Source organism: Phocoena sinus, chromosome 7 (genome assembly GCF_008692025.1).
Source record: "Phocoena sinus isolate mPhoSin1 chromosome 7, mPhoSin1.pri, whole genome shotgun sequence".
NCBI classification, from domain to species: Eukaryota; Metazoa; Chordata; class Mammalia; order Artiodactyla; family Phocoenidae; genus Phocoena; species Phocoena sinus.
In genome coordinates, this window is record NC_045769.1 from 94998789 (window position 1) to 95013316 (window position 14528).

At 36.3% G+C, this 14528-nt stretch overlaps 1 protein-coding gene across 16 annotated transcripts in view; it reads right to left on the reverse strand.

Moving 5' to 3' along the window:
* Positions 1 to 14528, reverse strand: part of R3HDM1 (R3H domain containing 1) — a 177860-nt gene that overhangs the window by 68241 nt on the left and 95091 nt on the right. For 8 of the 16 annotated variants that reach the window (XM_032637458.1, XM_032637454.1, XM_032637452.1 and 5 more), the window contains 8 exons: positions 11827 to 11886; positions 11603 to 11743; positions 7380 to 7488; positions 7195 to 7290; positions 4705 to 4742; positions 4546 to 4596; positions 4207 to 4433; positions 193 to 447 (listed from right to left, as the gene is read on the reverse strand). In XM_032637458.1, the coding sequence (XP_032493349.1) occupies positions 193 to 447; positions 4207 to 4433; positions 4546 to 4596; positions 4705 to 4742; positions 7195 to 7290; positions 7380 to 7488; positions 11603 to 11743; positions 11827 to 11886 (977 nt within the window). The remainder of the gene's footprint in view (positions 1 to 192; positions 448 to 4206; positions 4434 to 4545; positions 4597 to 4704; positions 4743 to 7194; positions 7291 to 7379; positions 7489 to 11602; positions 11744 to 11826; positions 11887 to 14528) is intronic. The other 8 variants (XM_032637463.1, XM_032637459.1, XM_032637465.1 and 5 more) reach the window with 5 other exon arrangements.

Below are 14528 nucleotides of genomic sequence, written 5' to 3' on the forward strand. Positions count from 1 at the left end.
TTCTGATATAAATGTCTTTTAACATTCTCTAGCATAAAGTGTTTTTATTAAAGTTCTAGGGAAAATGCTAATCACACATGAAATATAAAAAGCTGACAATGCATATACAGATAATACATTTAATACATATTCTTTAGTTTTCAGATAACTCCTGATATCTCAACTGAAATAAACCTTTTTCTGGATACCAACCTGTTTGTGGGTTGATCAGAATACTGCCAGGTGGTATGCCTGTCGCTTCCAAGGGAAGCAAAAAGAAGCTAGTGCTAGGAGATGCGACTTGCCCATTTAGGCCACCATCAAAGGAAAGAGAACTATGAGTGCTGACAGTTGGATAGACGACAGGTGCGCCATGAGAAGACTGGCTGAGAGCTGTACCTGGAAGAGGCTGCTGGATGTGAGAGAGAGAGCCCGTAGATGACCCTACACTACCAGAAGACTCAGAACCTAGGGGAGGAGTAATGAAAAAGAGGGAATTTTTTAAACCTCATATAAAAACGCAGGTTTTAAATATGTAACAATAAAATTCACATTGCATAACATGCAGTTACCACATAAAAGCATGAACTATTTTTGACTTACTGTACAATTTTGCTTCCCCTCCCCACCAAGAACATGTTTAACACAGCAAAACTGATCACATAAGTTGCAAGAGAAGTCATAGCCAAAGCATGCAACTAAAGCAAGTCTATAATACTGGGGTGGCCAAAAGATTCGTTCGGTTTTTTTCCGTAGGATGGCTCTAGTAGCACTTAGTTCTCTTTAACTTCATTTGAAACAAGTTTGTTAGACTGTATGTGACAGCTGCAGTTAAAAAAAACTTACCAAAAATTGGTGAATTTTTGTAAAGCCATTTTAATATTGAAGATGGAAGAAAATAGCAACATTTTCGGCATATTATGCTTTATTATTTCAAGAAAGGTAAAAACGCAACTGAAACGCAAAGAGAGATTTGTGCCGTGTATGGAGAAGGTGCTGTGACTGATCGAATACGTCAAAAGTGGTTTGCGAAGTTTCGTGATGGATATTTCCTGCTGGACGATACTCCAGAGATGAGTAGACTAGTTGAAGTTGACAGCGATCAAACTGAGACGTTAATTGAGAACAATCAACGTTATACTACATAGGAGATAGGTGACATACTCAAAATATCCAAATCAAGCATTGAAAATCATTTGCACTAGCCTGGTTATGTGAATTGCTTTGATGTTTGGGTTCCACGTAAGTTAAGTGAAAAAAACCTCGACTGTATTTCTACATGAAATTCTCTACTGAAATGTAATGAAATCGTTTTTTTTTTTTTTTTTTTTTTTTTTTTTTTTTTTTTTCGGTATGGGGGCCTCTCACTGCTGTGGCCTCTCCTGTTGCGGAGCACAGGCTCCGGACGCGCAGGCTCAGCGGCCATGGCTCACGGGCCCAGCCGCTCTGCGGCATGTGGGATCTTCCCGGACCGGGGCATGAACCCGCGTCCACTGCATCGGCAGGCAGACTCTCAACCACTGCACCACCAAGGAAGCCCCGAAATCGTTCCGTTTTTAAAACACATTGTGACGGGCGATGAAAAGTGGATACTATAAGATAATGTGGAATGGAAGAGATCATGGGACAAGTGAAATGAACCACCAACCACACCAAAGGCCGCTCTTCATCCAAAGAAAGTGATTGTGTAAATGGTGGGATTGGAAGGGGGTCCTCTATTATGAGCTCCTTCCGGAAAACCAAACGATTCACTCCAAGAAGTACTGCTCCCAGTTAGACCAAATGAAAGCAGCACTTGAAGAAAAGTGTCTAGAATTAGTCAACAGAACACACATAATCTTCCATCAAGGTAACGCAAGATGGCATGTTTCTTTGATGACCAGGCAAAAACTGTTACAGCTTGGCTGGGAAGTTCTGATTCATCTGCCGTATTCACCAGACATTGCGCCTTCGGATTTCCATTTATTTCAGTCTTTACAAAATTCTCTTAATGGAAAAAAATTTCAATTCTCTTGAAGACTGTAAAAGGCACCTAGAACAGTTCTTTGCTCAAAAAGATAAAAAGTTTTGGGAAAATGGAATTATGAAGTTGCCTGAAAAATGGCAGAAGGCAATGGAACGGTCACTATGTTGTTCAGTAAAGTTCTTGGTGAAAATGAAAAATGTGTCTTTTATTTTTACTTAAAAACCGAAGGCACTATTTGGCCAACCCAATAACAGCAGCCACAGACAGCCACAAAAAACACATTACCCACATTCCCAAAAGGACAAAGTTATGTATATTTTTACCTTTTAGATTAACACCTAGGAATATACAGATTATATTTTTTCCCCCAGGACAAAGAACTTAGCACAGCCAAATGCCCAAAACCTCTTATATCAGAAACCCCTTATCTATAAGAACACAGAAAGATTAAGAGTAGTGTAGGAAATAACAAAAATGATAATTCTCTATCAAGAGAAACAACTGTCAGGTTTCACTGCAGACTTTCATTTTCAGCTCATAATCATAGCATCTTCCTGTAACGTAAAGTCAACTTTCAATTTTTTATCATAGCAAGGGACAAAGGTAGAATAAAAATATTCCAAGTACTTACATTAGCATCAGCTTAAAATTTATTTCTCACTGTACTTAATAAGCTAATTTGATAATTTGTTTTTAACTGCTTTCCTGCCTCCAATCTACTTAATTTTCTATTATATAGAGACTGAAGAAGTCACTGACTTTCACTATAATGGCTTAAGGTAGACAATGAGACAATGAAAGAAAGGAAAAGAGTTTGATGATGTAAATAGTTAATTAGGCTTTGAATAACAGAATTGACTCTGGGATGGAGAATTAATTTTTAATGAATGACATAAACAAACATGATACACTACAGCGATTGCCTCAGAAGGATAACTTCTATTTTAAGTTGTGCCAAAAATGACTATCTCCAAGAACTATATGAAAAAAAAAATTTTCCTAATAAAAGAATTAAATATTTATTTTCATCTCTGAAGATAATATAGATTATAAATAGTACATGTTCTAAAAATGTTTTAGGGACTTCCCTGGTGATCTAGTGGTTGAGAATATGTCTTGCAATGCAGGGTCACTGGTTTGATCCCTGGTCAGGGAACTAAGATCCCACATGCTGCTGGGCAACTGGGCCCGTGCGCTGCAACTACTGAGCCTGTGCACCGCAACGAAAGATCCCACGTGCCATAACTAAGACTCGATGCAGCAAAAAAATATAAATAAATAAATTTTTAAAAATGTTTTAATTTGGCTGTGTGTCTAAATGACTTTCTCACAACACATGAGTAGTTTTTTTCCTGTTATGATGACATGATGACTGACCGTTTATCAAATAAATGCATATTTGGTACATATGCATATTTCTTATATTCCTAAAATTTACCTATCTTTAGCAAGAGTCTATCATATACACTAAGACATTTTAAATATCCACATTATAAGTTAAAAAGATGACAAGTGCAATTCACAAACCTTAAGAATTTAAAGTACTGAATTACAGTCAGAGATGAGAAAAATTTACTCTGTCACCTTCAAATTTACACCTCTCCCTTTAATTGTTATCTGTGTAAAACCATATATCTAGGCTTTACCCGAAAGGATAAAGAGCCATTTCTGCTGATTTTCATGCTTATTTTGGGATACAAATAAAGATCCGTGAGGATCCTAAAAGAGACATGAACTTTAGTATCGAAGCCAGTGAAAGTGAAAAGAGAAAAATGCTAGGAGCCTAAAAGTTATGTAATCTAAAAGCAAAGAAGCTAGTAGAATGAGAATGTTATTGAAATTTCTACTTATCCATAATAATTACATTGTATTATATTTCTTTAGTTTTTAAATTCCTCAAAAACTTCTCAGCAATTTTATATGTTTTTTGGAATGGCAAATGAACTTTATCATGAAATGCACTCAATAATATGATAGTATTAGCTGAATTTCAGCTAATGATAGTATTAGCTGAAAATGCAATCAATGTTAACTAATCCTAGGTAAGGTAAGATGCCTTCTGTAAATCTCTCTCACACAGAGAATAAATCCTAATGTCAGTAAACGCGTTACCTCTTAAGTACTTTGGAGGTGCTCAATGTACTGCTGGTAGGAATCCTATATTTTAGGATAACTACAGAAGCCACATGATGAATAAAGAGCTAAGACAACATTAGGGAAACTAATGTTTTGACTGCACAGTTCTAGACAGATATTTATACCTGTTTTTGAAAGCCTGCCTATGCTTTTGCTGCTTCCAGAACTATCACCTCTTGTCAGAACTGAAATTCCACTGAAGCTGCTGGCTTTGGTTACAGCGGGCTTGAAGTTTCGGAGAGAGCTGTCTGAATCTGTGCTGCTCCAGGGTCGTGGTTCAGAGTACTTCAACTCGTTCTCAGTGCTGCTTTGATGGCTATTTGTTGATCTCCCTGAAGAATCTTTATTAACTCTGTAATTTAGAAATAAAACTTTGAAAAGCTAATAGAGACAAAAAGGAAAATTATAAAAAAATGCTTTAAATATTCAATACTGTGTAGTGCATGAAAACATGCTTCCAATACCTAAATATCTGGCGCCTCTGCTGGGTGCTACTAGCATCCTCGTCTTGGATTCTGTTGGCATTTTCATAAAACATTTTTATTTTTATTTTTTTAAAACATTTAAATTTTTATTAGCATCAGTGAGACACTTAGCAAAACAAATATTAAAAAGCCTCTCACCTTTTGTCAATAATATAATTCTCTTGGGAACACAGGGACTAGAAAGAAAGAACAGATATAAAAAGTTGAGCATTTGTCAGATAATGCCATCTGGAAACTAATGATGACAACAAAAATCGCGTAATAATTTTAAAAAAGTAGTTACCCTCACCCCTCAAATCAAACATGGTGATAATTTGCAAAAATAAGTGACAATGAAAAATTATTTTGGCTTGGAGATAACTATGCTTATTTTTAACAGATATACATTTTTGAAGCCACTCATTTTTGTTGTACAAAGTAACTTGAAATTCAAATATCTCTCTAAAAAGTGAACCCATTTTCACTATTACATATTCGAAGTAAACACCTGTCTGTAGATTCCACCTCCTTCACTCAACAAATATTTTGATCACCTGTGCTTTGGCAGTAGCTGTAGCAGTGAACAAGCAGCTACGCCTCAATGTAGCTTACAGCCAAAATCCTCCAGTGCTATTAACCTAACTCAGGCAACCATCTGTTTTGCATCTTGTATTATTACAACAGTCTTCTAGTTTTCCAGCTACCAGTTTTGCTCTTTTCATCCAATTTAAACAGCAGAAGCCATAGCTATCTCTCTAAAATATCAATCTGATCACATCTGTTCCCTCCTTAGTAGCCCCCTTCATTCTAGCACAGGGGTCCGCAAACTACAGTCAGCTACCTGTTTTTGTAAATACAGATTCATCGGAAGACAGCCATGCCCATTCATTCGTGTATTGTCTATGGACGCTTTCATATTAAAATGGCAGATCTGAGTTGTTGCAATAAAGACTATATAGCTTGAAAAGCCTAAAATACTCATTATCTGTCCCATTATAGAAAAAGTTTGCTGACCCCTGCTCTAGCTAAAAGCCCCAAACTCTTTAACTAGCTTTCAGGAGCAAGTCACCTGCTTCCTGCTTATTTCTCCAATTGAAACGTCCCTCAATTCTTGTCACCTAGGCTACAATCCAGGTACTCTGAATCTTTCAATTCCTCATGTGTCAAGTTCTCCTTTATCTCTGGCTCTCTGCAGATGTTGACCCTGGACACAGAATACTTCACTCCTTCAGTTCTTCTCTTGGAAGCTAACTCTCCCTCTCACTCCTCAATTCTGTTTTGTGGTGCTTCTCTGCTGTGTTCCTTATTTTACCTTCATGTTTCTATACAAATCACACACCATATTGTCATTATCTGAATACTCATCATGGGTAAAGACCTCATCCATCTTACAAACTAGAGAGAGGAAATAGATCTAGGTTAGGCTCTGAGTTCAGAAGACATGCGCTGAAATCCCAACTCTGTCATTTTTCTAGCTGGATGATCCTTGTCTATTTTCCTTAGCTTCCTGGAGCCTCAGTTTACTTATCTATAAAATAAAAACAGTGATAGTATCTACCATATATAGGGCTGTTTGGGAGATAAATTAATGTAAATGTCCATGGATATGTTCTCCAGTGCCCAGCACAGCACCTACTATACATGATCAATAAGATTTGTTGAATATTATAAAGTTTTAACTGACAGTCTAGATTTTAATGTCATTTAGTTTTTTGTGTGTGTGGTACACGGGCCTCTCACTGTTGTGGCCTCTCCCGTTGCCGAGTACAGGCTCCGGACGTGCAGGCTCAGCGGCCATGGCTCACGGGCCTAGCCGCTCTGCGGTATGTGGGATCTTCCCGGACCGGGACACGAACTCGTGTCCGCTGCATCGGCAGGCGGACTCTCAACCACTGCGCCACCAGGGAAGCCCTACATATATTCTTATATCCTTGACTAGTACCCTGTACTGCACAGAGCAGGTGCTTAACAGATATTGGTAAAATCAAACTGATTCTCCCTTAAATATATGTGTAAAATAATCAGCCACTTAAAAGATCTCTTCCAGGACTTCCCTGGTGGTCCAATGGTTAAGACTCTAAGCTCCCAAAGCGGGGGGTGTGGGTTGGATCCCGGGTCAGGAAACTAAGATCCCACAGGCCGCACAGAGCAGCCAAAAAACAACAACAACAACAAAGATCTCTTCCATATAATCACTTATAAAGTAGAAAACAAATATTAAACTGAAAAATCAATTAGCTGTATTTTAAAAGAAGAAACAAGTTATTTATCAAGAAAAGTCCACTAACAAGTAGGATTTAGAGTACATGATTTTGTAGACAGTGAACAATGTTCTAAAAATCTCAACTCTGAGAAGTCTGGAAGAAAAAAATATTACATAAACTATATACTCAGTCTAATATACTACTCCTTAGTCGATCTGCTTTCAACTTTTGAAAAGTTTATACAACTGGTGCAAAGTAGTATTTTATAAATTACTAAATCATTAACATGAACAAGACAGACTGCAGTATTTCTAAAGGGGTGACTTTATATGTAACAAATGTAGTTAGAAGTATATGTGATCAATAGATTGAGGGAGGAGTGAACCCCTATAATGCAATTAGCATATATTTACACATGAAGAGCTAAATATAAGTTAGAACATACATCTTGGGAAAATATTCGGTCTCTAGCTCTCTGGTACTCTTCTTCTCTTTCTTCTATAGATTTGCTTCTCCTGTCATCTTTCAAACGTATTCTCATCTGAAGAAAAGAGAACAATTAATCTTGGGAAAATGGTCTGCTGGTATAAGTCCAGCACCTATAAAAATGCTCTAATCATGCTAGGTTACCTGGTTATCATCTTTGTCAAAGCTAGAGTTATCTCTCTTGAGGATATATCGTTTCTGAAAGTCTTCACCTTTATCATCCTTAATATGTTCATTAAATTTCTGATCAGGTCTAAAAAAAAAAAGCAAAAACCAAGGGAACAAAAGAGATAATACAAAATATTTACAGAAAAGTTAAATATAAAGTTTTATAGAAGGTGATAAATATAAGTTACCACTCACTAGTGCCATTAATAGATACTTATGTTATCTCAATTACTCCTCAAAACAATCTTATGAGAAAATATTAACTACCCCATGTCATGACTGAAAGGCTGTATGAAATACATTGTGGGCTCTGGAATTTGACTGCTAAGGTTCAAATACTCAGCTTTAACACTTAGTTGCTTTAGGACTTACACAAGTTACTTATTAACCTTTATTTCCCCTAGTTTCCTCATTTGTAAATAGGAATTACAGTGTACCTACTTCATAAGGCTGTTGTGAAGATGAAATGAATTAATAGATGACCAGCACTTAAAGCAGTAAACACTCAGTAGAAGTTTGTCATTATTATATTACTGAGAAAACTGAGGTTCAAATGGCTAAAGCAAGGGTCCAAGGTCAAAGGGCAAGTACATGACTGAGCCATACTTGGAGCCCTGGTATGTAAGACTCAAAGCCTGTATATCATCTTTGCATTGCCTTCTCTAAATCTAAGAAACAATTCTGGGACAAAGAAAAAAGGATAGCACAGTATTTTATGTTACATTCCTATAGTACCTGGCTTGGTGTTAATCAAATATTTTGTGGCTGAATTTAATAAAGCTTAAGAGACTACTTCAAAATGCAACCAAGTTACCAAGAATTCATAATTACAGCAGGGTACATCTTTGTTTTATATTAATTGAAATAGGTTAAAAAGAGAAGTTCTTTTTTGAAGGTTAATGTTACAACCTAAAGAAATGATTATGAACTCTTAACAACATATTTTATGGCTGACTGGCCAGTCTTTCCTCTATGGAAATGTTGCAAATTCTGCTGAGTTCCAGAAGACAGACATAAGGTTGTTGCCCTTGGAAAATTACAATTATATAAAACTTCACTTTCTGAAACGTATTCTCAGCTTCAACAAATTAATCCATTCAACACTCTTGAGACGTAATACCATCCTATTATAAAACTGAAATATGTGATATATAAAAAATATATTTAGAGGAAATAAAGGCTAATTGAACCCCTAAGCAATTTTTTACATATACTTTAAATATATATTATGTAGTCACATAATATATTATGAATACCCTAAATAAATTTCTAAACCAAATAAACCTGAGTAATGACATTTTCAGCAAACTTGACCAGATATTTCAATATGTAGTAATCAAGTAACACTTCTGAATATTTGTTTTAACCTAGTGAATTTTTAGTAAAATACTGTATCTACCTCCTGTCAAATGATGCAAAAGATTAAAAAAAAAATAAATTTATTTATTTTTGGCTGCATGGGGTCTTTGTTGCTGCGTGCGGGCTTTCTCCAGTTGTGGTGAACGGGGCCTACTCTTAGCTGTGGTGTGGTGGCTTCTCTTGTTGCGGAGCACGGGCTCTAGGCGAACGGGCTTCAGTAGTTGCAGCTTGCGGGCTCTAGAGCGCAGGCTCACTAGTTGTGGCGCACGGACTTAGTTGCTCTGCGGCATGTGGGATCTTCCCGGACCAGGGCTCGAACCCATGTCCCCTGCACTGGCAGATGGATTCTTAACCACCGCATCACCAGGGAAGCCTGATGCAAAAGATTTTAAAATGAGAATTATGGGGCTTCCCAGGTGGCGCAGTGGTTGAGAGTCCGCCTGCTGATGTAGGGGACACAGGTTCGTGCCCCGGTCCGGGAAGATCCCACATGCTGCGGAGCGGCTGGGCCCGTGAGCCACGGCCATTGAGCCTGCGCGTCCGGAGCCTGTGCTCCGCAATGGGAGAGGCCACAACAGTGAGAGGCCCGCGTACCGAAAAAAATAAAAAATAAAATAAATAAAATGAGAATTATGTAAGTAAGCTGAAGAAATCTCTATTTTAAAATATACTTAGATAAGTGAAACAGAGCACATCACATAAAGCGATACAGAGAACTAAAGAGAAAAATAAAAAGTAAAAAGATTTCATGAGCAAACTGATAAGAAAAAGATTGCTTTCTTTAGGAATTTGAAGGATTATCTATTTAGTTCTGACAATGGCAGCATGTTGTTATTTATTTGTCGATGATTGCCCCATTTACTTATATCAATTATTTCTGTAGCTGTTCAAAATCACATTTTCTTATTGAAGGAATTTGTACTTGGGTGAAAAAAGAGATGGTTATACCAATATGAACTATAAGATTTAACCAAGAGCCTGGCAACTTTTCTAAGAGCAGCTGGATCCCCACACCAAACAGCATTAGCAGGCATTTCAGCTAACCTTAAGACTGTCTTACCTCTGTCTTTTATAGATGCCTGAATTTACTGCCCTGCAATCGCCAACTTCCCGCTCCAATGAGACACCCCAGTGGACACCGGGTTGTTGACATCCACAACACCACTGGTTCAAGGCTGGAGCGGGTAATCTGCCTATGAGGAAAAGGCAAGTTTGTTTTTATTCATTGTGGAGCAGATCTCTAAGGTTTTCTGATTTACATCCTTCTTCATATTCCAGAAGAAATAAAATAAGAATACAGTGTAACTTCAATGATCTGAAATGTCTAGTAATAATTGCGCTGTTGATCCATTCTTCTTTAAGTACATCATAAACATCTGCATTTAGCTAAACTTTTCATTATCTGGATAAAGAGAACCTTGACATCACTTGCAGCATTCAAATAACTGAGGTTACACTGTATTGAAAACCTTAGAGAGTCACCAGTCGAAATGTTAGTCAAAATGCCTGCTAATGTACACATGCTTGGGCATCCAGCAGCTCTGAGTAATGTTGAAAGGTACTGGTTAAATGAAGTAGAGTCCTGTTCACCTTAAGTCCAGCTCATATGTTATGGTTACTATCCCACTTTAGCCATGATATAACTAACTAGGAAAAAGCTGAAAGATGAGGATATTTTCAAAAGACTGAAAGACAGGCATAGGAAAATTAAATCAGATTCCCACTTGCAGGTAAAATTTAATGCCCCTGAAAATATGGGATCCTTTTCAAAGACATCTGTCTTCATTAATTTAACTTTAGTTGTAGTAACAATCATTTAAAAATACTAGCTCCCACCAATATATCTATTTAGTTGACAAAATACTATTTGAAATGGAAGAAAACCAACTTAGTCAAGCAAACAATATGACAGCTACAAGGGTAAAGGCCATTATAACAAAAAGGAAATTAACGAATTTATTTATTCATTTATTTATAAACAGTGCAAACTGAAGGGTTCATAATAGACAGAACCCTGAGAAGTCTAGCTTCAAGGAAGGAAGAAAAACAATGAACTGAAAAGCATTATTTATGGCATCTGAAGCTGTCTGCTGCTCATTTTCACAGATCCACTGCTGCCACATATGAAATTAATATAGAAAATTCTTTTGATAGGAAACCACCGCAAAGTATAATGTTAGCTGAACTCAACTGCGTTAGCTTCACACATAGGCCTCTGCATTGGGCCTTTTGCTCCCAAATATCAGCACTGATTTATCTATTTCACCATACTGTACAGGTATCACTTTTTAAAGCAAACGATTCCTCTTAACTCCTTAAAATTTCTTCCTCAGTCAATTACACATAGCCCAGAAGGGTACAAAACATTATGGATGATACTGGATTAACCAGTAAGTCTCACCGTCCTGAGATTTGTGGAAGAAAAGGAGCAAAAACGAAGGTGGAAAAGACAGTAAACTGATAGAAAATTAATTAACTGTAAGGGTGTCAAAGTTTGCTCTCTTTTTCTTTTTCTTTTAAATTTGCCTGAGGTTGGCCACAGGTAACTAAATTATATTAATTTAAAAATCCACAAGAGAACGATTATTAAACATTACTGATATTATGACCTTTGAGGGTTTTTTAAAACCCATCCTCATTCATCTGTCTTATTTCAGTCCAGACTGGTGCATTTTACACCTCGTGAGTTAAATCTACTTTTTGGTCCCGTCACATACGGTTGTCACGAAGCTGAATTAGGCTGCTAAAACATGCGGAAAACCTGAGATAAAAGGTGCTACAGAAAGATAAAATAGTATCACACACATAGATAATATATAACTACATTTCTTGATACTTACATTCTTGTATTGCTAGTTTTGTTTACTATGACAGACTTCCCACTCTGATCAACATTGTGGTCTAATCCAAAGTAAGCAGCGACTCTGTGTAATAGCATCCTATGGTAAGATGTCATTGGGGGGAATTTTTTACGTGGAGACCTAAAAGTAGAAGAAAAACTAATTTAGTAAATCTTGAAGAACTGTGATGACAATTTATTTTCTTGTTAAAGGTTAGGACTTACTCATTATTACCAATGAAATCTAAAATTTCTTGTTCCAATTTCAACAGCATCATTCTGTCCCTGAAACAAAATATGAAAACTCTTATATGTAAAATTTAACACTGACCTAATCATATTATAAATGTTGAATTTACAGGGCTATTTTTTTTTTGGGGGGGGTAAAACCTGTATATTGAAGAACATCACAAGCTTGATGCTAGAATGTTTACATGCTTTCTAAAAATAAGTAATATTTTAAAAGATGACTTTTTAAAATTTTTTGGAAAATTTCACACATACACAATTGTAGAGAGACTATCATCCAATTTCAACAATTACCATCATGTGGCCATTCTTAAAACAGATATATCTTGGTCTGCTAAATATTACTATATTAGATTCTGTTCTGCAAATGTATGGATTATAACAGCATATTAGTCCTTACTTCCCTACTCAATAAAGCTAAGAGGTAGCAGGAAAACAGACATCTTTAGTCAGGCTCATGACTTTGTTATCATCCTGAACTCCACAGAAACAGTACTCTAAAGAACACGCAATGCCAGTAACAACAGGAATACTCCTATGGGAATCCAATGCTAGTCTATATAAGTGGAACTATAGCAGAGAAGTATGAACTATATTACTAACTCTAATTCAGAAGGAGAGGACTTTTCAAATCATTCTGAAAATCACTATTATATATTTCTAAGACTTTGGGAATTTTTCCCACAAAGAATCAAAATGAACCAAAGACCTCCAACATGTAAAATAAATAGGGACGCTAGGGAACACCTGCATGTGATCCTTTAGACCACTAGGGTCCTATTTAGCACACTTACAAAATAAGTTACTGGTACCACTCCCTTTCAAAGGACCTCCTTGCCCACACACCAAGAACATGGCTCAAGAGAGTATTCCTGTGCTCACTGTAAATGTCATGCGCATGTGGGAAAAACAAAACAAAACAAAACAGAAACAAAAAAAACCCTCAAAGAACCTTAAAGCTAGAAGTAGCTTTACAGATCATTCAGTTCTGTTCCTAAAATTTTATAGATCAAGAAAACTAGGCCAAGAGGTTAATGTTTCCCTCCCAAATAAACACTATATAGTAGATCCCTCTCAAATTTTAAAAGGAAGCAGTGCCCCTGCTTAAGTTGCCTGAAAGTCTATACATCAGCTCTGAGTTTGATCTTCTATATTGTGGAAGAAGTCTTATAAAAAACTGAGTAATATTAACCATACATCTTTTTATATCAGTTGAAAAAAATCAAGAGAATAACATGCCTATGTGGTGATTTCAAACCCAAAGCTGAAAACAGGATTACATTTTAACTCAAATTCTAGCAACATTCAATTTTGCCCCTAAACCTGTTTCTCCTTTAGTATTCTGCATTATCAGCATGTGGCACTACCTTTCACTTGGCATATTGTACTAGAAGCATTTTTGGCCCATTACTGTGCTTTTAAAAATCCTCCTATGCAGTTAATTACTATTGCAAAATTTATCTATCTTCAATCTATTTTTCTTCTATTTCTACTGCCACTACCCTGGATCCAAGCAATCAGGATCTCTGACTTGACTACTGTAATAGTAGTGTATTATCTCTCTGTATCCTCCCTTGTTCCCTCCTAATCTGTTCTACCTGGAGCATCCATAACAATCTTTTACAAACACACATGTGAGCACAACTCATGGCCTTGGTTAAATATTTATCACAGGTTTCTCACTGCTCATAGGTTATAATTGAACACCTGTAATGTGGCCTATAAGGTAGGCATGATCTGGTCTTCATCTACCTCTTTAGCTTCTTTTCCTGCCCCTTACTCACAAAACTCTTATCATTTTAGCTTATCCCTGTAATTGTCAAGCTGGTTCCTCGAACAAGCTGTTTCTTTTGCCTAGGACAGCTTCTTATATTCTTTCTTAGAACCTGTTTCTTTCATGCCTTTAATAGCATTTATCACAATTACCATTATATATTTATTTGGACTACAGAGAGGAGCTCAACAAATGTAATTGTGTGGAATAAATTAATCAGATTATTTCATCCATGTCTTTTAATATTTTTTTCCTTAAAATTTTGGGGGAGGATGGGAAATTTTTACTTCATAAGGTTTTCCCCAAAAAAGGACTTATTTACTTAACTATAAGACCCTCTTTTCTTCTAATTTTTTGGGGGTCAATTTGTCTTGAGATGATATAATTTTCAGTAACTTTCCTAATATATTTTATATACTTGTTGCAGGGGAAAAAAAAGGAATCTGAGGCAGGCAACTTATTCAGCATTCATGAAACAGTGCATTTAAATTCGTTTCCTCTGTTTGAGCTCAACAGCAGGCCTAAGATATGTGAAATGTTCTTCAGTGAATGAACTGGCATTGAAAACAAATTTCTGTTGTCTCCATGAAAGTAAACAAAATCTAACGATTTTACTAGCTATTGATACAAATTCAGGTTTTTATTTTTTTTTCCTTTCGCATGTAGATCTATGGATTGCAGAGGATTTTCTATTATTACCTGGGCCATTTATTTAAATAAGTTCCAGTACTTAGTTTACGAAATTTTCAGTTAGTAAAAAGTAGAACTTGTTAGGAAAATAGCTTTCCTAAGTTCTCAAGATTTACACTTCCTGCCTGTATCATATAGCTATGTATGTATATGATACATGTATGTATGTATATGATACTATGTATGTATATGTATATGATATATCTATAGCTTG